At 38.2% G+C, this 26,839-nt stretch overlaps 1 protein-coding gene across 1 annotated transcript; it reads left to right on the top strand.

Annotated features, from left to right (window-relative positions):
• Gen1 (GEN1 Holliday junction 5' flap endonuclease) lies at positions 1-24,964 on the top strand. Its single transcript, XM_032907477.1, has 13 exons — positions 1-174; positions 1,018-1,204; positions 4,831-5,007; positions 7,896-8,006; positions 10,532-10,605; positions 12,923-13,011; positions 14,173-14,323; positions 14,958-14,994; positions 15,735-15,815; positions 16,638-16,768; positions 18,958-19,019; positions 21,766-21,909; positions 22,548-24,964. Exons 1-13 carry the CDS (start codon positions 14-16, stop codon positions 23,867-23,869), a joined length of 2,727 nt encoding a protein of 908 aa, XP_032763368.1. The 5' UTR covers positions 1-13; the 3' UTR covers positions 23,870-24,964.
• The last annotated feature ends 1,875 nt before the right edge of the window (positions 24,965-26,839 follow it).

Raw genomic sequence — 26,839 nt, 5'->3', positions numbered from 1 at the left:
ATCAACCATCAGGATGGGAGTGAATGACCTGTGGCAAATTTTGGAGCCTGTAAAGCAACATATCCACTTGCAGGATCTTAGTGGGAAGACCATTGCCGTTGATTTGAGTCTCTGGGTATGCGAGGCACAGACAGTGAAGAAAATGATTGGAACTGTCATGAAGCCCCACCTCAGGTATAGTAAAGAGTCTGTGAGTAGGGATGAGTCACTGTGTGGCTAGTCTTGGTGTCAACATTTTTAAATTGTCTTATATTTTGAGTTTTAAAATATACTTAGTATACCTTGATTTAATATTTTTATATTGATGACTTAAGATATGTATTTCTTACTCTCCAAGCTTAAAGCTCAAATATCTATCTCCACTGGCATGCTTCACTTACTAAAAGCCAGCTGCTCAGAGGCCATTATCACCCGTCTGATCTCTCATCTTCAGTCAGTCCATAGTCATTCTTGCCAGTTTCACTTCCAGAATACACTATGTGTTCACAAATTCCTCTCGGTGTCCAGCTGTCTGCCAACCTCATGTCCTGTCAGAATCTCTGCTGGTGGAATGGTATTTTTACTCTCCCTTGCCTGTTCTTAACCTCCCCTCCAAACCAGTTTTCAGATAGCAGTGTGTATAGTCAAAACTTGTCCCTGCTTAAATGTCATATGCTTGCCCGTTCTTAGAATCTTAATATCAGCCCAATGAGATGGTTCAGTCATAAATGCACTTGCTGCCAGGCCTGACAGCCTGAGTGTGATCCTCAGGACCCACATGGTGGAACAGTGCAACTACTTCCTGCAAGCTGTTCTTTGACCTCCCCATAACTATGTGGGCGTGCATGTGCCCACACTACCACAGACACCCATGCACACATGCACACATGCACACATGCAGGCACGCACAAATAAATGTCTTAAAATGTTCTCAACTGAACAGCGTTTTAACCTAATGTTCTTAAACCATTTTTCATACTGCTATTGGGTCTTGTTATCAATACAATGATTAATATGTTACTAATCTGTACGCTTCAGGAACCTATTTTTTCGTATTTCATATTTAACTCAAATGAATGTAAAACTGGTGTTTGTGATGGAAGGGGAGCCACCAAAGCTGAAAGCTGATGTCATGAACAAGAGGACTCAGACTCGATACGGGCCTTCTGGAAAATCGAGGTCTCAGAAAACAGGGAGATCGCATTTTAAGTCAATCTTACGAGAGGTGAGCATTCAGATTCAACTAGTAATTTTTATTTGAATTAAAGGATATTTTATAAACTTATACTCATTAACCGTATAAGTTGTGACTACAAGAGCAATATATACAGAGAGTTTATGACAGAGTAAAACAGACCTGAGGCCATGTTCTAGCACTGACATTTAGAAATGCTGGGTAGGATTTTTAACTTATTTGCGTCTTAATTCTTAGTAAAATGGGGATAGTATTACTCTGAGGTGATTTATAAATTCTTGAGAAATATGTCTACAGTAAATAATCCGTGGTAGGGATTTGATTATCTTTCCTTTTCACTCCAGCAGTTTCAGAATGCATGACGGCTATAAGTTGTTTGCTTCTTTGATCAAGGTTAAGGGCATCACTGGTTTATGGGTATAAACATAACTATTTAGGTGGCAATTTGATAGCATGTCCATTTAACAAAGCAACAGTAGTAGGTTCTATGCCTATGCCCTCTCCAGTTATTACCTGGACTGTAATACCAGAGGCTTCGATGGAAAGCACCTCAGATTCATGAGAGATCAATTGGTTGTCCCTCTAACAGTCACTACAGTAAGCACCTCTTACCTAGCAAGTTGATATTGTAGCATGCAAGTCTAAGAGAGAGAGAGACAGACAGACAGACAGACTATAGGTGGCTTTTCCCCAGCTATAAGCATGGTAGCTTCTGGCACTTTGAAGGCTATCCAGCAGGATTTAGGAGGTTTGGTTTGTTATAGGATCTTGCTGTAAAGCCCAAGCTGTCCTGGAACTGGCTACATATCTTAAAATGGTCATAAATTCATGATCCTCCCTCATCAAATTACATTTTTTAATTTTAATTATAATTATATCACTCTCCCTTTCCTTTTTCCAGCCCTCCAAGTCCCCTCACTCCAACTCCTTCAATGCATCCTCCTCAAATAGATAACCTCTTTTTCTTTATTGGTGTGTGTGTGTGTGTGTGTGTGTGTGTGTGTGTGTGTGTGTGTGTGTGTAAAAGTTTGTAAAAATATACAAATACAACCTGCCGAGTTCATTTTTACTGTTTGTGTGTGGTTTTAGGGCTGATTACTTTGTATGGGGTACATCTCTGGGAGAGGCTAACTCTCCCTGTATCAGCAGTCATTAGTTGCCTAGAGTTCTTTGTCAAGGAGTGGGATTCCATGAGATTTCCCCCGTTTTGAGTTAGCATGTCTATTGTTATTGCCAGTCTTCCACTTTTGTTTATGCAGCCATTTCTAGGAGAGACTTTCACGGTATATTTCTGAGGAGTTATAGCTCATTGTTGGCTTTTCACTTAACACATTATATAGGTAGTTCCCAGTTGTTTCTATTTGAAATTATAACTTATGGTGTTTATGTAACGTGCATGAGACTATGAGTTGCTCTTATGACTGTGTATCATTTACATTTTAAATTTTCTCCATTATTCATGAAACTATGAACTTTCTTGGTGTGTAATTTTTTCTTACCATTTTGAGATTTCAAATAAAATTATTTAAACTAGAATTGACAAGTTGAAATTCTAGAATTTTTTTTTAAACAGAGTTTCTCTGTATAGTCTTGTCTGTTCTGGAACTTGTTCTGTAGAACAGGCTGGCCTTGAACTCAGAGATCAGCCTCCCTCTGCCTGCCAAGGACTGATATTAAAGGCATGTTTCAGCACAACCTGGTTTAGAATGATAGCTCACCAACTACTTTCCTACAAGTACTGGCAGGAGAGCAATTTCGATATCACAAAAGAACTCTGGATGTTTGATTTATCTTTGCACTATACAGAAGCAAAGATATGTAATCCAGTCATGGTTAATCCTAGCACTCGGGAGGCAGCAGGATGTCTATAAGTTTAAGGCCAGCCAGGGCTACAGAGTAAGATCCTGTCTTTAAAAATCATAGAGGAAGGGTATTTAATATGATGAGATATTTTAGAAGACAGTGCGTAAATAGTGGTTCTGGAACTGCTGTTTTCTGATCTTTCATGTTTTAAATAATTGTTAGTTACTGAGTAGTCAAACTTAATGACTTAATAGTTGAAGTAAACAACTGTACAGCATTCTAACAATTTCCTGTGAAATTAGTTCCCGGAAATATCTGTGAATCTCACCCTTAGAATTATTAAACATGCTGTATCTCTGTCTTCTAAGGGAACTGCTCCGCTCCTACTCATGTACTACAGTCAGTACGGCACTCTTAGGCATTTCCTGTCCATTCCGTTTTACTCACCTATCAGTCGGCTCATATTTCTGCACTCCCAGGAGGTGAAAAATATAAATTAATCATTGCCAAATCCATCCAATAGAATAAGTAGGATAAAAGGCAACCAGCTGTATCATAAACTCCTGTGCTGTTGCTTTAAAGAGTTTTGAATTTCAATAGCACAAAAAGCTGAAACAAAGTTGCTTAGTATGAAAAGATAATCCCTAGCTAGGGTAAAGAGAGATGATGTGCTGGTGGCAAAAATGCTTTCCCAAAGTCATATGCCTAAGTCTTGAGACTGTTGCTAGACGTGGGCTACATCTGGCACCTTTTTTGTTTTATATTATACATAAAATTGAACATCCTGAGCAATGGGTGTTTATTCTGACAATCTGTAGAAGTACATTTGCCTAGCTTCTTTTGTTCGTATTCAGCTTTCTTCCATTCAGAAAGGACTGTAAACTGTAAATGGCAAGGAAAGTGAACTATTGTAGTCCATATGGCTACACTCAGTAAGATCAAAGGCATGACCCAGTGGAATCTCACAGTGGATTATTTATGCATCATAAAAGGATAAAATCGCTTTGCACGGGTATTTGATTTCCTAGGAGGAACCAACAACTTAGCTTTGTGAGAGTTTTCCCACTGTTGTATGACACTATCTGTGGGAAGTGCTTACCAGGTATGGAACCAATGACAAACTAAAGAAAGGACACTACCAGAATCCAATTTGGTGAACCTATGAGGTTTGTGGGTGGGGGTGGGGTACTTACAGGAATGAGTAAGAGGTCAGTTAGAGGAACAGGAACAACTCAAAGACAACTGTCACCAAAAGTAGCTCAGATACAGGCAATAGCTCTTACAGGCTGCCAACTTTCTCGGGGTGCACTGCATAACCTGCTATGGTTTTAGAAGGCTGAGTGTGTCCATTTCGGCTGCCTCAGTTGGTCGAGTATCAGCTTAGCCAGTCTGTCTCTTCCAGGCAGCCCAGCTGATCTGTTTCCCAACAGTCCATACTAAATATTCCTTAGAAGGGAAAAGCCTAATCACTAGTCAAGGTCAGGGACTTCCTGAACCCTTAGACTTGTTTATTTCCTGATCTAAGCTTAATCAGCTTCCCTGAAAGATAGAATGCTTTCACTCCCTCTTAGAATGAACGGACTGTGTCAATACCAACCATAATAATGTAGAATTCTCAGTATTTCAGTGTTGCTTCCTGCAAGATAATATTTTCAAAATTAAATAGGCATAACCAAATTATTGGTTTAATTATTTCACCTAAAAGGTTAGCAATCCCTTCTTAATGCCAAATTTCTTAAGCGTTTCTTGAATGTCATTTTTTAATATCCAGAAGAGAAGTACTACTACTGTTTTAAATGTAGAAGTAAATTAAACCTCAGGAAAGTTGACAGTCTTGCACGTACTTGTTTCAGTGCCTTGAAATGCTAGAGTGCCTAGGAATGCCCTGGGTCCAGGCTGCGGGGGAAGCTGAGGCCATGTGTGCTTACCTTAATGCCAGCGGTCATGTGGACGGCTGCCTCACCAACGACGGCGATGCTTTCCTTTATGGAGCCCAGACTGTGTACAGGAATTTCACCATGAACACAAAGGTATAGCTTTTCTTTGTCTCTTGATACTTTTTTATACTAAGATAATATATATAAAGTGCTTCCATGATGCCTGGCAAATAGTTATTGCTAAATGTTTACTAATTTAAAGTATCACTGTACATTTCAATAAGCTAGAAAACGTTTTAAATTTTTATACAATAAATGTATAATATATATTTAAACTTAATTTTTAAATCTTATTTGTATGTATGTGGTGGAAAGTGTGTGCATATGAATGTAGGCATTGAACCCACCTTAGGTACAGGAATTGTCAACTGCCTGACGTGGGTACTTGGAACTGAACAAGGATTCCCTTTAAGAGTAGTATGAGTAACCACTAAGCCATGTCTCCAACCCTGTAATCACTATTTTGAAGTGATAGAGATGGTAACGCTAATTACTTACTGAAAAGTAAATTAAAAACTATTTTAAAAGGCATTGTGGGCCAGCACAATGACTCAGTAGAGACAGGCGCTTAACTGGGTGTGATTCCCAGAATCCACCTGGTGGAAGGAAAGAATTGACTCCCACAAGTGGTTCTTTCCATTTCACTCAGGACCATACACAGGCCCATACAAATAAATAAGAAAATGTAAGTTAAAGAAAGTAAAGTATCGCCAAATAGTTTATTCTTTTCAAAATTCGAGTCTTCCTCTAATATAATATAAAATTATGTGGAAAATGCATTATTTTGTCCCAGAAATTCCAGTTTCAGTATTTAATCCTCAGAACTTCTCCAAATGTACAAGAAGAAGGATACAAGGCAGGGAAATCTTTGTTACAGTATTAATAAGTATAAAAATTAGAAAGCAAATGCTCATTCAGGAGTGTTTAATTGTTTCACAGTTATGATTACTAGCTAGGGATTCCCGGCCATTAGTGTTTTATTGCAGCCACTTGGAGGAGGGCAGACATGGAGGGTGTACACGGCAGCCTACACCTAAGCGTTCGGTATACTAGGGCCAGCAAGGCGTCGCTTCATGCCATTTCTCCACATGCTTGTAGGTACTGAGAGAGGGAATGAGTGTGAGCCACTGAGCAGTGACAGTCACAAGGATGTCTCAGAGTGGGGGCACATGCCAGGAGGACCCTGAGCTCCAGGGCAGCCTGCTCCACAGCTCAAAAGGGGAAGGCGGAGATGGCTACTGACTTCAAATAATACCGAGGCATATTGCTGGGGGAAATGTTGCAAAACAGTATTTTTATATAATTCTACCTTTATTAAAAAGTTAATAGTAAATATTAATAACAAATATCAGAAAAATACAGTTTTTTGGAAGAATGTGTACCAAGCTACTAATAATTAACTTTAGGTAATATAAGTATAATAAATGGTTTTTTTCTACAGTATATACCATACATTGTACTTTTTAGATACCAAAAGCAATAAAGAGAAAAAGAAATTGCCTACCATGAAGGTTTATCTTATTTTAATATAATATTTTTAATAAAATTTTGAGACTATTATACATGAGTTCAATGTATTTTGACTAAGCACCCACTCTTCCCAGATCTAATTGCCGCCCTTGCTCTCTGTGTCCTGTCCTAGTTTGCTTCCTGTTGCTGTGATAAACACTACAACCAAAAAAAAACTTGGGGAGGAAAGGGTTTATTTGACTTATACTTCCTTGTCATTGAGGGAAGTCAATACAAGAATCTCGAGGCAAAAACTGATGCAGAGGTCATGGGAGAATGCTGTTTTCTGACTTACTCCGCATAGCTTGGTCAGCTTTTTTTTTTTTTTAATACAACTCATGGAAGATGGCACCATCCACAGTCAGCTCCCACCAACGTCAGTCATTAAGAAAGCGCCTCCAATGACTTGCCTACATAGCAGTCTTACTGAAGTATTTCCTCAATTGAGGTTTCATCTTTCCAGATGACTTTGATTATGTTAAGTTGACCAAATTTTAAAAAAAAAAAATGTAACGCCCATATACTATTGGGTATGTGCTATCCGCCCGGCAACCTACTAGAGTTTGCACCCTTAGAGGAAATTGACTCTCCCTCCCACAGAAACCATCAGCTGTCAATGTTTCCTCAGCTAGGGGTGGAGGCTCCTGTGCCTCTCCTGCTTGTGCTGCTCAGTGCTGAAATGTGGCCTGCCCTCAGCTTTGGCAGGCAAGCAAGCGGCTGTGAGTTTACAGGTGCAGTGGTTCTGTTGTGTTCACGAGACACTCCTTTTCCTCTGTCCTCCCCAACCTCTAGCTTAACAATCTTTCTGCACACTCTTCCACCATAGTCCCTGAGTCTTGGGGAAAGGAAGAGTGATATATTGTACATACACTTATTCCCTGCACATAAAGCCCACTGTTCTCTAATGAAGTCCAAGAACTCTAATAATCCATGGATACAGGATGCAAATTTATAAGGCAGTTCAATACTATGTCCACTTAGCAAAATAATAGAAGGTTCACCTCTGGGACCTATGAGCTCCCTAACCATGGGTTCTCAGGCAGCTACACAGTACCAGGCATGTGCTTCCTCCTGGAGGGTGAGTCTTAAATCTAATCATAAAGCAGCTGGTCACACTCAGAACATTTGTGCCAGCATTCAATCCGCATGCTGGTCATCGTCGTAGCTGCCAGGGTTCACAGCTGGGCTAGACTGTTGATGACTTTCCTTCTCCACAGCAACATGCAAGACACATTCCAGGACTTGGAAAGATGCCCAATAGGGAGGACTTTTCAGCTCCCCTTTATTTATTTATTTATTTATTTATTTATTTATTTATTTATTTATTTATTTATGTAGCATTCTATCCATACTGTTGTGATGAGTATAATTTTCTTGTTTAAATTTTTAGAAAAGGTCTAAATGACAACTGATTCTTTCTACTGTTTAACAAAAAATGCTTTGAAGATAAAACCTCTGTGCTTCTTCTGTAGGATCCACATGTTGACTGTTACACGGTATCATCTATCAAGAGTAAGCTAGGCTTGGATCGAGATGCTCTGGTGGGACTGGCAGTACTTCTTGGTTGTGATTACCTTCCAAAGGCAAGCCGAGCTCATTCATCGCTTTCTCATTATCTTTCTTTCATATTTCACATGTGGTGTGTGTATTCATGAGCATAGTTTGGGCATATAATTATGGATTCATTTGCGTTTAAAGTATTCACTAACAAAAATCAGTTGGATGGATGAGATGCTCCATGGTTGAAAGCACTGACTGCTCCGCAAGCCTGACCACCTGAGTCCATGCCTGGGATACACATAAAGGTGAAGGGGAAATCCAAGTACATAAAATTGACCTCTGTGCCATAGCACATTGCCGGGGTCCAGCCTCGACACAGGTTCGGGGTTCTCAACTGGAAGCAGGGATATCTGGAAGGCGCATAATAAACATACACAGACTACTCTGGGAACAAACTGACAGGCAATTTCACGGCTTAAAGTTTTTCTCTCTCTCTCCCTCTCCCTCTCCCTCTCTTTCAGCTTGAGGCTGCACACACTCTGCATTCTCTGTTTTTTTGTTTTTTTTTTTTCTGCACTCTGTTTTTTTCTATTGTGCTTTTCTGTTCTCAAACTCCTACACTCATGCACACCTCTGTTCATTACCCTTTCATTCTCACACACCCTCTTCATACACACGTCACACACATCTCACACACACCACACGCACTCTCCTTTCACTCACACACACTCTTCATACACACCTCACATTCTCTCTTCACCCACTCTTCCCATGCTCTTCTCATGCTCTCACACTCGATTTGCTCTCAGACTCGCTCTCACATTCGCTCTGAGATTTACTCTTACATTTGCTCTCTCATGCGCTCTCATTCACTCTCCAGCCTTTCTCTTGTCCCAGTTTTTTATTGATAATCCAAAAGCAGGTAGAAAAAAGACATTGTATAATCAATGCCAAATCAAATTCAAAAGACTAACCACATCCCACAAAGAACTAAGAATTACAATTGTTCCCCAAAGTTTTAAGCTTCCCCTATTCCCAGGCCTCTGGCCAAAATAATAGTAATTATAAACTTATCATTATTTAAACTTTAACTTTTGACTTATTATACTTCAGAGCTCAAAGCTCCGAGGTCAGCTCCTTGCATTTTCCTGGGAAGCTCTAATGATAAATGACATAGGCAAAGCTGCTAGGCAGTGGCCAGAGAGAATCAAGTTAACCCTTAACTCAGTGGTTCCGCTAGCTTTCTGTTCCTTGCACACAATGACTCTCATAAGAGGCCCAGCATTTTGACTTAGTTTTACTAGTATATAATTTTATATATTCTATACTTCCTTATCCAGGAACCACTCTCAAATGTTATGTAAAACTTATTTCCTAACTTCAATAACTTTTTCCTTTCTTCTTGTTCTTTTTTTTTTTTTTCCGGAACTGGGAACCGAACCCAGGGCCTTGCGCTTGCTAGGCAAGCGCTCTACCACTAAGCTAAATCCCCAACCCCAACTTTTTCCTTTCTTAAGGTCCCAATGTTGGCTCTAATTCATTTTCTAATAATTTCTTTAAAGTTTCTTTTCAAGTCAAGCATTAATCTGGAACTACTATTGTGCAATTATTTCATTGTTTCCAAGATGAGAACACACAGCATGCACCTGGCCCATTAGGGCTGTGCTGTGCTGTGCCCTATGCCTCAATTTCCAATTGTTTAAGAATCATTACATCAAGGAACATCTAGTTTTACAGAATTCACCAGAGCAGAAGGAGAAAGAAGTAGGAAAGACAGATATAATAGAATAATTATGCACACCAAGACCAACTGAAAGGCAGTCACGCACAAATGAAATCTATACAGCCACTGTCCAGGGCTAAGGTTAGGAGAAATGGGAACAACCTTTTTACAAAGAGCTGCTGCGGGCTACTGAGATGTCTCTATCCCGGCCTACTGCAGGCAGCCTCTTATTTCAGATGGCGGGTCCCCTGGAGGGATGTGTCTCCTGCTTCTCAGGGTCCCAGACGCCACCCTTCTTTACAAGGAGCTGCCACGGGCCTACTGCTGGCAGTCCCTGTCATAGTATGCTGTCCCCAGCATCACACATGCTCACACATCCTGCACATACACACAAACTAATAAGTAAATAAATGCAAAGACAATCAGAATGCTAAAAGCCACCTTTATACATTTATCCCTTGTGACGGTAAATGTGGCAAAGGAGAGTGCAGTAAGCAATCCACAGCTTTAAGCTCAAAAGCAGTTGAAATGTGTGCTTGACCAACTTATCAAGGACGTTTAAGGATTGCTCTTCTTTTATAGCAGTGCTAGTTTTTATTATGGCTTTACCTGTTTGTGAGCTGTGTAGTCATCGTCCTTGTTTAGTAACACACACGTGCAGTGCTATTGTTGCTGCGCTGAGCAGTGTCATGACTGAAGAAAGCCATTCAGACTCCCTGCCTCACATCACCGTGTCAGTTTGTTCATAGAGCGATAGGAATTACAGGCTAACTTTTTCTTAAATATGCTGTGTAAAAATGCGGTTGGTCACTGTTCTATCTCTTTATATGTGTCCCTATTATTCCTGTTATTAACATTTAAGTTTCTTTTTCCACTTTATGGAAGGGAGTGCCTGGAGTTGGAAAAGAACAAGCGTTAAAACTTTTGCAGATTTTGAAAGGTCAAAGTTTGCTTCAGAGGTAACTAAACAGTTCTTTTATTCCATATCAGACATTTGCGCTTGTTGGACTTAGTAGTGAATCCTACTACAGAAGGGGTTGTTTTTGAACTACTCGTTTTCAGTCATTAATTTTTACTTACCTTGAAGTCCTTTGAAGGAAGGAAATGGATATATGTTCATGGTAATGCTCTTAAGTGTGTGGTGCCTATTGCTTCACTGCACAGTCTGAGGGCTGGTGTATCGTTATAACCATGTGCATTATTCATAGGCGTTTCAGATCATTGGTATCCAGTAAAGATGAACATAACATTAAAATAATTTTGTATTTGATGCTTTGGTACTACATTAATTTCTACAAATGAAATACAATATTGCATGCTGAATACTCAACAAGTAAAATTGATAAAGAGCTTTTAATTTGGGCCAGCTACATGGCTCAGTAGGTAACAGGACAAGCCTGACCACCTGAGTTCATTCGATTGCTAGCATTCATGATAGAGAGAAGTAATGCATAAAAGTTGTCCTCTGACTTCTGCATACGCAGAGTGGCATATACATGCCTGCCTGCACTCGCACATACACACCAGACAAGACACAGACACACTGTATAAACATGCATACACAATACTACAATAAAACTTAAAAGGCTTTAACTTTATTCTTTGTCTTGCTGCTATACATTTAGTAATACGTTAATTCTAATTTGAGTGGTACAGCTGAGGATACGATTAAGATACAGATTACATTGAAATTTACAAACTACTTATTCTCTTAAAAACTTGTAGTTATATGTGCTTGATGAAAGCAATAGTTTATCAAAGATGACAATAAGATATAAAATAAGAAAGAAAAGAGACCTGGGAAGCTGAACATAGTCTTGACTGCCCCTAATTGGTTCTGAGGTGGTGTGTGCCTCAGAAGAAACCCTAAGGAGGCAAAGAGAAGGAGCGACTGAAGAGCCCTTCAGTCACTGCACTCCTTCCTCCAGCGCTTCTCTCCCAGCTGTAAAGCTGTTGGTAGAGCTAAGTCTCCAGCACGTTCTCAGAGAGTGCTGTGGTTACTGTGCTGAAACGGGAAGAAATGGGACAGTGTGGCATGGGGATGACTAAAGGAGCCCTCTCAATTGTCTTCATAATAAAATAACGAATGAGGGGTTGGGGATTTAGCTCAGTGGTAGAGCGCTTGCCTAGCAAGCTCAAGGCCCTGGGTTCGGTCCCCAGCTCCGAAAAAAAGGAAAAGAAAAAAATAATAAAATAAAGAATGAAATACAAGTAAATATGGTACTTATCGAATTCTAAGTTACTCTCTTTGAAATAGTATCAGCAAATATGTACTATTTGGAAACATTTAACCATATAATTATCTTTTATAATTATCCATTCTCCTAATTTTAATAATTTATATTATTTTCCTTATTTTTTTATTCTTTGAAGCTTTGTCATTTATCCAGAAACTATTAATACAGATTTTTAATATACTTAGTTTTTCATAAATGGAATCAGAATTTCCAGCAGCTAATTAATTACCTCAGCACCACACATTGCCCTTTGAACTCACTTAATGCTTTCTCAGAAGCATCTAGCTGTCCTTGATAGTATTATGGTAACCTGAAACATCAGCCAAAATCAAAACTTTTGTTACTCAAAATCTTAGCAGTTGCATGCACACTTTTTCTTTGTTTGGTTTTTGGATTTTTGGTTGGTTAGTATTGGTTAAGTTTATGAGGGACCGGGAGGGAGTTGTTTTTGTTTTTCTTGAGACAGGGTTTCTCTGTATAACAGCCCTGGCTGTCCTAGAACTCTCTTTGTAAATTAGGCTGACCTTGAACTCTCAAAGATCTGTCTCCAAAGTGCTGGGGTCCAAGGCATGCACCACCACGCCCCTCTACATGTATGTCTCTTAAAACCTGGCATTAAATTACTCTTTACCCTTATTTCTGATCAAAATAATGATTGTTCATATGATTCTGCTTGTTTTATACTCTGGCACACAGAAACAGTATGAAAAAAGGCATATACAAATTATTTTCGACCCTGACAAACTCATCAAAAAAAGAAAAAAGACAAAACAAACAAACAGGATGAGTGTGATTAGATATAATCTATACAAACATATAGGTGTATACGTTCTGCCTCCTTTTGGAATTCTTCTCTACCTGAAACCACATGTAAAGCTTGTAGAAAAACTAAACATTTTCCCAGGCCAAGCAAGTGAGTTTATAATCACCAAAGAAAAAGTAATTTGGCAGGTTAAAGAGGGTATGATAAACTGACATTTGTGAATGTATTTTAAGTCAATTTTTTCTTTCCTTTTTTTAAAACCATTTCTAATAATAGATTTAACCAGTGGATTGAAGAACCTTGCTACTCTGTTCCACAATCAGCAGCAAAAAAAGTGGTTCACTGCTCGGTGTGTTCCCATCCAGGTAAGCAGGCATAGAAAAATACTCCAGAATATTTGAGTCTGAATCCATTTGCCCAGCTCTGCTCTCAACATACTTTCTTATACCTTTATTAAGACACTACTTGGAAATGCCTTAGAGTCAGAAGTTGAGTTATACAGCTAGTGCAAACATTTATTTTATGTTGGATAAATGAAATAATGTTGTAGTAATGATAAATATAGAATGAGTAAAATATCACACTGTGTTACCAGTTATTTAGATTTTAAAATCATCATGTTTTCGAGATATGAATCTATTTTATAAAAAATACAAATCTTACAGAAAAATAGAGGTAAACCATCATATTTTTACACAAAGTTTTATGTTTATATGCTTAATTATCCATTGTCCTGTAGTAAATTTTTTTATATGGATAATGACTTAAAACTAGTTTCTAATATTAGTTCATTCTTGTTGAAAATAGGTTGGATCGTCATCAGTCTTAGTTGAAAAAAATAGCATTGAACATGAACTGAGTGTGATACACACTCAATACTTGTAATTCAGTACTTCGGAAGTACAGACCATAGGATTGAGTTGAAGGCCATGTTTAGTTACATAGAGAGTTTGAAGCCAGCCTGGGCTACATGAGAGCTTGTCTCAAAACAACAACAAAAAAACCACAACCTAAAAAGTATCACTGATTGTGTTTCCTTTCAAAGGAAAGGAGGGTCCCACTCATACCTGTGTTGCAGTGATATTCTTCCTGTCCCAAGCAGTAAAGAGCTCTCATGTAACTGAGTACACACTGGCAGAGAAGGCAAAGTGGCTAGTCTTTTAATATGCTCAGTAAAGAAGCTCTTCATGAATATTATATTAAGGAAATAATCTTTCTTACTAATAATAACGTTCTACTTTCCTACCTTGTAGCTACTATATAAGCCAGAAAGATTTCCATTATTGGATATAAATTAATTAATACTTCAAATAAATGAGTACTTTGTGAGCAGATTCATGATAGTAAGTTATAATTTGTCCTAGGAACTACTATGGGATACATTATTCTTTCAGCCTAAGCATACTGAAACCCACTGTACTAGACAATACTAACTTTGAAATTTTAGATGACAGGAGAGAAAAGGGGTATGTTGAAGCCAGTTCTGCAAAGCAATAAAAATCACACATCTTTGTGTCTCCAAAAAGGTTCTCCTAAGGATCATGAACGCAATGGGTGCACACTATGTAAAAGTGATAGATACTGTGAACCACATGATTATGAATACCTCTGTCCTTGTGAATGGCACCAGACAGACCATAATAGACAACTAAATGAAATAGAAAACAATATTAAAAAGTAAGTTTCTTTTAGCCACTTAATTTTTTTTGTTATGAACTGTATAAATACCTTTGGTTGATTTACTTCCACAATAACCTTCACCCATATGTTTACAACATACTGTGTTTTTCATTCAGTTAAAAAATGTTCATCCATCTAGGCTAGTCATGGTGACACACACCTTTAATTCCCAGCACTTAGGAGGCAGAGAGGCCAGCTTGGTCTACATACCAAGTTCCAGGCCAGCCAGAGTAACATCATGAGACTCTGTCTCAAGAAACCAGAAGAAGAAAAAAAAAAATCCATCAAAGAGGCTGGGGAGATGAATTAACAAGTAAAAGTGCTTGCTGCCAAACCTGAGTTTAGTCACCAGAGCACACATGGCAGAGGAGAAAACCTACTCTAGCAAGCTATTCTCTGACCTTTGCCCACAAATTCACAGAAACACAGCTGAATAAATATTACAAAAAGTAAAAAAAAAAAACTCAGTAAAACTTTACCTGAGAAGGTAGCAATTTGTTTTTCAGAGAAAGGCCTGATAATTGTATATACGATACTGTAGGTGGATATTTGTTATAAAACAAGGAGATTGGATGAGACTTCAGTCTGTCTAATTATCTCATTGTATTGATAAAATATAATTTACCTCTAGGAAAGCTTGCAGTTGCAAAGGATTTCCATTCCATGAGGTAATGATCCAATTGTCTATTTTTTTTAATTGTTGTGTAGAGAAATTATAATTCAAAACATGGCCCTTAATCCCAGGAGACAGAGGCAAGCAGATCTCTGAGTTCGAGGCCAGCCTGGTATAGAGCAAGTTTCAGATAAAGAGAAGCTTAGGTCCAGTACACAACTTTAATCCCAACACTCAAGAGACAGGCGTGCAGATTTCTGAGTGCTAGGCAGTTCTCTTCAGTGAGTTCAGTTGAGTCAGTGAGTTGAGGGGTAGGCAGTAGAATTGAGTTCCTGGAATTCAGAGGCCATTTTACTGGGACAGTTACAGGCTGTAGAGACAGAACAATCTAGACACAGATGAAGACAGATCGAGCCAGAGACTGAGCAGAAGGCAGATTAGAACAGATTGCCAAGGTATGTATGAGGCCAAGGAGCAATTCAGGAGAGGCAGAGAGACAGAGAGAAGCCAGATTAAATCAGTCAGTGTGGAGAGGAATTAGAGCAGAACAACTGAGATGAACCAGCCAGCCAGAATCCAGAAAGAACTGGAAGGGGTGAGCTTATTCAGCAGTAAGTCTCAGAGGCTGAAAACATTCTAGGTGTGGGCCTAGATTAGATTGTATTGAGCCTAGAAGCTTCCAAGATTAGGCCTAGGTCAGCAGAGGAAGACAGAAAGCCTTTGGAGAGGACAGGAGAATAAAAGTTACTTTTAAATCTTGATTCCTGTTTTTTTGTCTTCTTATTTTTCACATAGGTCATCCAAGAATTCCTTTCGAATAAGAATAAACTGTTAAAACCGATCAGGTACCAAAGACCTGATTTATTATTGTTTCAGGTATCTGAAAATAAATTATTACTTAATAATACAAAATTAGATTCAAGGAAGATCAGAAGGATATTAGCTTCCATGTGTGAGAGGAGACTTAAAAACTAAAACAGATAAGTGTTGACTGTTCTAAGAACTAAAGCAGGTATCTGTTGACTGCCCCACTGTTATTCCGTATTCATCTCTAACCTTTACCCCTTGGCTGTGTAAGATCCATACTTTCCAGACCATAAGGCAAACACAGACTGCTTCTCAGAAAGATGTCTCAGTTACCATGTGCAGACTAATTGAATCCAGGAATATGTGTAGGAAAGAAGGTTCAGGGCAAGGGGTGCCAGCTAAGATCAAATATACTGAATATGAAATGTCCTTAAAATAGAAGTAATATCACCACCTCATCAAGTCACCATGAGTGTTAAGTGAAATTATTTTAACCTCTGATGTTGTAATTAGGGGAAAAGATGGCTCAATGAATCTACTTGCACATTACCTTGCTGACAACTATTATACTTATTAAATGTCTTCCCACTTAATCTACTTAATCTGTCAACAGAGTTACATTCTCTCCATTTACAGACTGAAAAGTGGCCTAGGAGGTGTCAAGGAGCTTAGCCCACCCTCTCTCACATAAACTGGCATTCTGAATAGAGAACCCTCTCCACCAGGTTGTCCTTTGTCACTTTCTCCTTAGGGAGCTCGTTGGTTTTGTTCTGGAAATATGCTCATTAATTACTTTAGCATTACTCTTAAAGCAAAAATAATACTGTCTTAGGAGTATTTCTTGTTTAAAATTAATATTTATTTTAACATTTATTTTTACTGTATTTATAGAGATTTACTGTTCAAAAAATGGAGTGGCCTAGTCACTATGCGTGTGAAAAATTGTTGGTGCTTTTGACCCGCTATGACATGATAGAAAGAAAACTTGGTAGAAAGACTTCCAATCAACTACAGCCAATTAGGTAATGTGTGGTGGGGCTGGAGACGTGCTCAGCAGTTAAGAGTGACAGTTGCTCTGGCAGAGGACCAGGGTTCACTTCCCAGCACCCATATGGCAGTGCACAACCATCTGTGATTCCAGCTCCAGCGGATCTGATGCCCTCTTCAGGCTTTTGTAGGCACCATGCATCTTTGTGATACAGAGACATATGTAGGCAAAACAAATATGTTTAAAATAAATCTAAAAAATAATTTTTATTTTTTAAGTAAGTATTTCAATTTTAAAATAAATTTTAAAACTATTAGTAAAAAGAATTTTGTGATGAAAACTCTTTCCACTTGAACATTTGATAATCAGAAGTGTTAATACTGCTCCCTATGGGTATGGTATCTATTTTCCAAAAGTAGAGGAAAAACCAGAAACTAAAAGCATATTAAGGCCTCACATTCACAACAAACTCAAGACAGCATAGTAAATTCAACTGTTGACATACTTCCAACTTCTAAAGCATGCTACTTAAAAAATTTAAAAATGAACAGAAAATACAGAAAGAACCAGGTTGAACAGAATTATTTCAATGAACCAGAAGACAAGTAGAAAACGATGGAGTAATTCTGTAAAGTAAAAATGACTGGTATTGCCATTCATAGTAAAGGCTTCTTCATGTACTTGAAGACTAAGAGATTTTTACTGCATGAGACTTTCATTATGGCACTATTAAGCAGCTGTGCAGTGGTGGCATTCACCTTTAATCCTAGCACTCAGGAGGCAGAAACAGGAGGATTTCTGAGTTTGAGGCCAGCCTGGTCTACATAATGTATTCCAGGACAGCCAGAGCTACATAGTGAGACTGTGTCTTTAAAAAAAACAAAAAAAAAAACCAAAAAACTATTAAGTATAGCACACTCATTTCATCTCAGAGCTGAAGGCCAAGGCAAACACATCTCTGTGAGTTAAGGCCTACCAGGGCTACATAGTGAAACCCTGTCTCAAAACAAGCAAACACACATGCTTACAAAGTACTATTTAAAAAGTAAACATCAAGAAAGAGTGAAGAAGCCAGGAGGAAAATGTGGGCTGAAACATTGGTCGATTTTTTTTTTTAATGAACTGAGTGAAATTACACACCTGCATAGTTATATTCACATAACGATTGATAAATGGTAAAGCTCTTTATCTTAGATTGTATTTCAAATGTTAGTCTTAAATCTTTAATACATGTTTTGAGAGTATTATGATTGTTGTGTATGGATATGTTACTACTAGAAATATAATGACATTCAAATAATTACAGTTAAAATCCAAGAGTATATATGAAAGAGAAAGTGAGTAGCAAAGAAAAAACTGCTAACATAAAACAGAATTTTGAATGAGTCCAGCCCTCACTAGTCACAATAAATGTAAGTGGGTTAAATTTGTCTATAAAAATGCAGATTACGGGCTGAAGAGATGACTCGTGGGTTAGGAGCACTGACTGTTCTTCCAAAGGTCCTGAGTTCAATTCCCAGTACCCACATGGTGGCTCACAACCATCTGTAATGGGATCTGATAATCTCTTCTGCTATGTTTGAAAACTACAGTGTACTCATATAATAAAATAAATAACTTTAAAAAATGCAGATTACATTGGATAAGTGGAGACTAAAAATTTCAAAAAATGCAAACTATGTGCACAAAGTTCAAAAACAAAGATTTAAGATTTAGTAGGCAAATACCAAAGTAGTGTAACAAAGTAGACTTTAAAACAGAAATCATTGAAAAAGCGATACTCCATAATAATGAAAATACAATGGGGACTGAAGAGATCATTCAGAGGTCAAGAACACTTGTTGCTCTTGCAGAGGACCTGGGTTCAGTTGCTAGAATCTACCTGCTGGTTCATAGCCACCTGCCAGTCCAGTTCCAGGGCATCTGAGTCCCTCTTCTGACCTCCTTGGGCACCAGGCATGCAGCTGGTACATATACAACTACATACTTGTAGATTAAACACTCACACATAAAATAAAATGAATAAATATAATACACACATATTGAGTAAATCCAACAATTTTCAACTCTACCTCACAATGAAATTACTCAATTCCAAAGAATATGTAGGCAGTAATTCCTTATATTTTTACATCGAATATTAATGGAGATTGAAGTGTATAAGCTAAAATTTTACAAATAATTTGTATATTTAGACTTCAGTAATATGAATTTGTTTTTCAGAATTGTTAAACCCCGAATCAGAAATGGAGTCTGTTGTCTTGAAATAGAATGGGAAAAGCCTGGTATGTATTGGTTATACACAGAATGTTTAATTTATAGCATTTGATTCAAATGTAAAGTAGCGAATATATAAAATACATACATGCTTATAAAAAATCACAGGCACTAAAAATAAAAACTATGTTTTTATTTTACCTTTTTATTTTAAATAGATATTGACTAATAAAGGTGATAAAATTCAAGTGCTTTTACTTTTACTGTCTCTGACATTTCTTTAATGTTTGGAAATAATGCCAAAGTAGTTGTGATTTGTATTTCTTAAGAAATTGGTTCCACCACTGTCTTGTCTTTGGGGTCTTATATTAAGCTGTTTCTAAAGCAATGGGGGTGAGTGATGAGTAGCTAAATACTTTCTCCCTTTCCCCTATTATATCTAGTTTTCAGAGGAACTTGTACTTTTGCTACAACATCAAGAGTGTGAGCTCTGGATCAGCTTCCAGACTACAGACCAGAAAAGTGGGTGGGAATGACCACAGACTCAGGGGCTTTTATTTTTATTTATTTATGTATAGGGTTATGGGGGTCAGCCACACAAGGGCATGCTATAGTGTAAATGGAGATCAAAGAACAATTTGCAGGATTCAGTTCTTTTCCTTCTACCTCATTCTAATGTCAAAATACAAACATAGGCTAAAAATTCCACAATCTTTACCAATTCAAATATTTAAAAGTTCAGTTTCTTAAAAAAACAAACAAAAACAAAACAAAATCTCCAACTTCTCTTTTAAAATCCCATGTCTATGGAAAACTCTAAAAATCCAGTCTCTTAACTGTGGGCTCCTATAAAATCAAAATAAATTAAATAATTTCTTACTCTATCAGGGAAGAACCAGAGCACAGTCGGAGTCACATTAGAGTCAAACCAAAGTTCAGCAGTGCAGAACTCAGATCAGGTTCGGGACTCCAAAGTGCTGCTATGTGATATGGGTATAAGTGCTGCTGTGTGATATGGGTATAAGTGCTGCTGTGTGATGTGGGTATAAGTGCTGCTGTGTGGTATGGGTATAAGTGCTGCTGTGTGGTATGGGTATAAGTGCTGCTGTGTGATATGGGTATAAGTGCTGCTGTGTGATATGGGTATAAGTGCTGCTGTGTGATATGGGTATAAGTGTTGCTGTGTGATATGGGTATAAGTGTTGCTGTGTGATATGGGTATAAGTGCTGCTGTGTGATATGGGTATGTCACATAGATTTCCTTGACGTCAGAGCTGCTGCTCTCCTTGCCAGTCCTCTCCCACTGTCACTGGGCTGCACTTTAACCAATAGCCTCTCCTGGTCCTTTCCATGGTGCTGAACCCCAACCTCTGCATGACTTCTTCAGTCCTGGATCTTGAACTGCACAGATGCTTCATCTTCACCAGTGACCTCCTGTAAGCCCTCACAGTGCCAAATCTCAGCTCTTCTCCACAGCTCCCTCAGGCCTTCAAAATCAACAACTTAGGTAACACTCACAATACCAGGTTTGGCTGCCTGCAAAAGGTACAGCCACTCAACAGTTCCCACTTCTTTTTTGTTTTGTTTTGTTTTGTTTTGTTTTCTTCAAGGCAGGATTTTTTTTTTTTTTTTTTTTTTTTTTTTTTTTTTGAGTAGCCTGGCTGTCCTGAAACTTGCTCTGTAGACCAGGCTGGCCACTTGCCTCTGTCTCCCTGGTGCTGGGATTAAAGGTGTGTGCCACCACCTCTCTGCTAGTTTCTCATCCCCATCTTATAAGTATCAGTTATTCCAGCAAAGCAAAGGTTTCTCTTCAGTGGTACTGGTCTCTTATCAATCACAGCTGTTTCTTGTGATTTTTCAGCTGATGGGAACTACAAAAATCTTAATTCAGAAAAGCAATGGCCCCCATACAGTCTTTAGGGAACTCTCAAATTTTTCTCTGAAACTTCAGAAGCCAGGCCTTTTTCCTCAGCATTGATCTCAACATTCTTATCTTCCAAGCTTCTTCAGAACAGCCTATAGAGCTTAGCCCAGAGTTCCAAAGTCCTTCCACAATCCTCCCCAAAACAGTATGGTCAGGTCTGTCATAGCAATACTTCATACCCACTCTTTACATCTTTTTTTTTTTTCTTTTGAGTAACAAACTCTTTATTCACTGTTGGTAGGAGTGTAAAATTGGTACAGCTAACTGTGTAAATCAGCATAGAACTTCCTTTTAAAAAGTAGGAAAACTAAATAAACAAATAGAATTATTGTAGGATCCAGCTATGCCAATCCTAGGCAGATTCTCAAAGGACTGTCCTTCCAGAAACATACATATTTATTGATACTGTAGTCATGTTAGATAAGAAACAGACTAGATGTATATCAGTAAATGATAAATCATGAAAATTATACTAAATATACACTATAGCATTTTATTCAGCCTTAAAGAAAATAAAGTTATGAAATTTGCAGGAAACTGGATAGAATCTGTTCTCTCAACTGATGCTGCCGTTTCTGAAACAAGAGAATTTAAAGTTTTAAGGTGAGAAGAAATCTCCCTTTCAGCTCTTATAGGAAAAGGAAATAAAGTCAGTTTAAAAATCAACACCAACAAAATCCATGAGGATAGGAGGAGGAAGAAAAGAGCCAGCCGCCAGCAAGAGCAGTGAGGAGGTAACAGTAAGTGAGCAGGATACAGTATTCCTGTGTGCAACTACCAGGAATAACTAATAGAGAAACGACAGCGTCATAGAGCAAGGTTTGTGGTGAATTATCTCTCTGTTTTAAAATCTTTAGTTGTCTGCTTTGTTTGTTATATTTTTAATCTAGAACATTATTCGGTGGAAGATACACAACCTGGAGGACTGGATCTCCTTACCATCGAAGAAGCATCACTGTTTGAAGCAGCCTATCCTGAAGTTGTAGCTATCTACCAGAAACAACAGTCAGAAACTAAAGGGAGGAAACAGAAGAGTAAGGGTATGTTGAATGTGCCATGCTCTAGTGTTTCTGGAGAGTCACCTGACCTGTCTGAACTGATCCTGATCGTGTCTTCATTTAGTTGAAAGTTTTGTAAATCAAGAGTGAGAACAGTGCTCTTGCTTCTGTGTCCTCATGTACTTGATCTTTTGATGCTGCAGTGCTGGGACCACACTTTAGGGCCTACCAGCCAAGTATTCTATCTCTACATCTTGTACCAAGCCCCACACACGTCCTTTTAAAACAGTGCTGGGAGCTCACCACTGTGCTGACTCACTTGAATAATAAGTACAGGATACAAGTGTGCTGTGATGCTATCGCTCGCTAAGTTTAGAGCAGCTCCTGCCAATATGTTTTGTGTTGTAAGTTCATTTTCTTTATTCCTCAGAGATTAGTGAGGAAAGTAACTCAAAAATGACATTTTTCTAAAAGAAAATATTTTACAATGTTTACAGGGATGTGTTGGGTAGTGGGTGAAGGTGGGCAAAAAAAATCTTATCTAGATTAGTGGTTTAACTTTTTGGTTTAGGGTACTATTTCTGTTTTTGCTTGATTTTTTTTTTCTTGTATTTGTTTGTTTGTTTGTTTACCCTAATGAAGAAAAGGAAAGATATTTGTTTCTTTCTTTTCAGATATAAAAATTAAGCCCAAAGGAAGCCATCTACCAGAATCAGATGATGTGATCAGTTCTCAATCACTTATGACTTTAGAACCTATATCAAAAGCCTTCCCCAAGCAGAATCCCAAAATTGATTTGGAAATTTCTCCAGATCCTATTTTAGCACAGGAGTCTACTTCTCCCTCATTGAGTAGTTTTGTTTCCCCTGAAAATGCTCCTGGTTTGAATTTGCAAGAACAGTTAATGCCTTCTCCAAGAACTTTGGCTGTAAAGCAAACTAAAGATGTCAGTAATTTTCTAGTTTCAGAATGTAGTCAGCCCAGTTCTTCATCCCATAATATTTCTGTGATTACTGATCTACACTTGAGTAGCATTGACTGGGCAGGTACTTCTTTTAGTAATTCTCCAGCAGTTCAAAGAAACACTTTCTCTCAAGATTTACAATCAGAACCTGAATCATCAGCCATCCTTCCTGCCTTTGAACAGTTGTCATATGAATCAGAACAATGTACCTTAAGCAACAAAGTGTCCAATAGAGGTCTTCAGAAGAGTGGTCCTGAAGAGCATCTCCTTTCCAGCATCACTGGTTTACATCTTCATGATTTGCCTCTAAAGGAAAGAATACATATAAAATCTTCATGCCCTCAGTATAATGTAGGAGCAGATGCTGACCTGGAAAGTTTGCCCTTAACAATGAATCACTCTTGTATTGCTTACAGTAGCTCTGGAGGTTCATCCCATTTTTCAACGGATCTTACAGGGGTATATCTTCAGAAAGAGCTCAGAAACTCTAAAGTTCTAGACAGCCACTTCCTTCAAGAAAACTTCAGGGTGAATACTTCCTTACCTTATTCTTTCAATGATGAAGCAGTAAAGACTTCCAGTCTTCAAGTTGGGCTGCCAACTGCTGCTGTACCTCATAATCCAAAAGTTGATGTGAAAACTAAGAACCTTGTCAAGAAGAGTAGTGTTTGCCTTGAGCGAGATTCCTCAGATGAAGAGAATGCTGCAGTGTCCTGGAAAGCTAAGTATACTGCTCCTAAATTGAAACACAGCTCTCATAATCATAGCCTAGTCCATGACAGAGACAGTACTCACAACAAACACAGAAATCTGAAAGATGAATCTAACGAAACCAAACTGTGTACTGAGTCTTTTAAAATAGCTGAAGATGAAGAAAACAAGTTCTCAGATCCAGCAAGAAATCCCCAGAGTTTTCTACAATGTCATAACAAGGACGAGGACTCTGCTGACTGCTGGGAAAGTCCTCTCCCTTTACGTCAGAGGTTAAAGCTCAGGTTCCAGAACACTCAAAGTAGACTTTATAATACTTAAATTTAATGTGTTTAAATGCTGGTAACATGAGCAGAAGCCAAGCAAACTTGGGTTTGGGAGAAAATGTACATGATTATGTGCCATTTAAATCAAAATTGTAATTTTAAAATGTTACCAGCCAGGTGCGGCTCATGCCTATAATCACACCATGTCCGAGGTCAAAAGAGTCCAGAGGATCATGCACAGGAGTTCAAAGACATCTTCTGGTATATGGAGATTGTCGGACCAATCTCAGTTATCTAAGAAAGGAAAAAAATTAAAATTTTGACTACAAAAGATGAGCCTCTGGTAACAACTTGAAATGGTATTTTTTTAGAACATTTGAATGTCTTCTTGAGGTATCTTTATTATTATCTAGCTTTAACATATTATTTCTTGACAAAGTAAATGCTTTATCATTTTTAGTTCTTCTTATGTTAGGGTCTAAAGCAACTGTTTACTGTCTAGCCATCCTCAAGATGGTAACACTTTATAAAGGTGTTGCAGTATCTTTTATGACCCTTCCTAATGGCTGTATTTCCCCTTCATGTTAAAGAACCATTAGCATGCTCTTCCACTTTTAGTAATGTCATGTTTGAGAAGTGAAAATGGAAGAGGATGTGTAGTGAAGTGTGATTGTGAAGTCTGGGTAAGGAAAGTTACCTTATATACATTCAGAAGTTCACAGGCACTGTAAGCAGGAAATATTTTTTAAATCAGATGTAAACCAAAAGAGAATTGGAAGCTTCCTCAGGATCACACAGTAATAATAGTAATGGTGTGGATCCCATCTTTCCAGTTTGGTTCTTGTGATTTTATTTTTCTGTTTTGTTTGTAATCTATAGAACTGTTCCCTTTTGTCTTAAATTTTAGTTTGCATGTAATGTTGACTTTAATTCCTATAAGTCTTAAATCTTACATAAATTGTAAAAATCCTAAAGGCATCTAGAGTTACAGCTGTTTGTAAGTGACTGGAGCCTGAAAGTAGAGGATCCTAAGGAATCCATCAAAAACGTATTAAAAGCAAGCGAGGCTTGGTGACACACTTCTTTAATGCCAGCATTTGGAAGGCAGAGGTAAGTGGATCTCTAACTTCAAGACTAGCCTGGTAGGCAGAGCTAGTTCCAGGACAGCCAGGGCTATGCAGAATTCCTGTTTTGAAAAAACAAAAAAAAATTTTTTTTTAAACCAAAATAAAAACTATTAAAAGTGAAGAGTAATTTTGCAAGGTTGCAAAATTCAAAAAATAGTTTACTAACTACATAGTCGTAGTTCTGTATACTCAGTGTCTGACTGTGAAATTTCACCAAGAAGACTAAAGTTACTCTGTTTACAACATCAAGAAAATGAACACATTGACCATGACAAAATTAGTGACCAGTGAAAAACAATGGACAAAATGAAAGTATAAATAAAGAGAGACATTCCAGGTCGTGGATCAGAAGACTTGCCTGGGTGGTACTATTAGACTGTTGCGTTTACTTGCCAGCACTTGGGAGGAAGGGTTTGATACCAGCCTGCTCTACAGAGCAAGTTCCAGAACAGCCAAGGCTACACAGAAAAACCCTGTCTGGAAAAACTAACCAGTGAAGAGCAAGATAAACAACTGTTTGGTTTCAATCCAATCCCATCGATCTCATGTCTGTTTGCTTCTCTCCCCACCCCCAGAACATGGCAAGCTGATTTCATTATTCAGATAGAAATTTAACAAAATAGCACTTCTTGGGACAATTGGAGAATTCACCCTTCCTGATTACTACAAAGCTGTTTAACTTAAATATTTTATACTGATATAAGGGTAGGTGTGTAGATAAATGCTAAATCAGTTGGACAGAATTGAGTCTAGAAATATGCCCTCACATTTATGGTCAGTTGAATTTTTAGCCAGTATGAAGACAATTCAGTGGGGAAACAAGTCTCAATAAAAGTTTCTGGAATTTTTGGCTGTTCGTGTAAGAACGATTTTAATCCTTACCTCATACTTCTTTCTTCAATTGCATCTAATAGCAAGAGTGCTCATGGTAGATAGTAAATCATGAAATGGCCACAGACCTATTGGGAACTAACAACATTTCAAATCCAAGGCTTAATGTATGCATGAATTTCCAACTAGGAATGCTGACACTGATACTTCTAATCCACTAGAAACTAATATGATATATATCAGGCCTGTAATATCTTCAGCTCACAGGCCAGGACATTACCAAATATCTATGCAGCTGGTGGACAAAGGGTAAGTATAGAGTTGTTCCCTTTCAGGTGCCTGGCTCATTTGACTGCCCCATCCCTGCTCTCAAAACCAAGAACGGTAAAGAAACTGTGTTGTCTAGAAAAGATAGGCCCTTGAGCAATAGATGTTTACAATAGTGGGGAAGTGGTTGTAGGACATTAGACAAGAGTGATATTTGCAAGTTAATACAAGATAACAAGAGAACAACAGGTTAGGTTTTCTATCCTGTCCATTATTACCTCTACTAGAAAATGACTTGAGACCAGGGTTTGAAGCTCTATGTTTTTCTGGAAACAAATGTTCCATTTATAACAGGCTGGGTAGAATAATTAACTCTAAATTAGGTTTTCAAAAGCATTCTAGGGCTGGGGATTTAGCTCAGCGGTAGGCGCCTACCTAGGAAGCGCAAGGCCCTGGGTTCGGTCCCCAGCTCCGGAAAAAAAAAAAAAAAAAAAAAAAAAAAGCATTCTAGACAGATGCTGCAGAGGTCCAGATCAGATATACCAAGAGCAAACTTGGTATGAAGATACTCAAGAGAAAAGAAAGTTTTGAAGAGCTTCTGATAATCAGTTGAGGGGTACTAATGTCACAGAAGTTGCATCCTGTGAACCATTGCTCTGTAGAAGGACATCACATCTCCATTCAAGGCAGTTCTCATCGTCTGTCCCAAGGAGAGGACAGTTCTGTCCTTATCTCAATACATAGACCATGCTAGCATCAAACTCAGAAATTCACCTGCCTTTGCTTCCCAGGTACTGAGA

This window comes from Rattus rattus, chromosome 7 (assembly GCF_011064425.1).
Source record: "Rattus rattus isolate New Zealand chromosome 7, Rrattus_CSIRO_v1, whole genome shotgun sequence".
NCBI lineage: Eukaryota > Metazoa > Chordata > Mammalia > Rodentia > Muridae > Rattus > Rattus rattus.
Note: the sequence above shows the minus strand (reverse complement) of the source record. Positions and strands in the feature narration are given on the sequence as shown.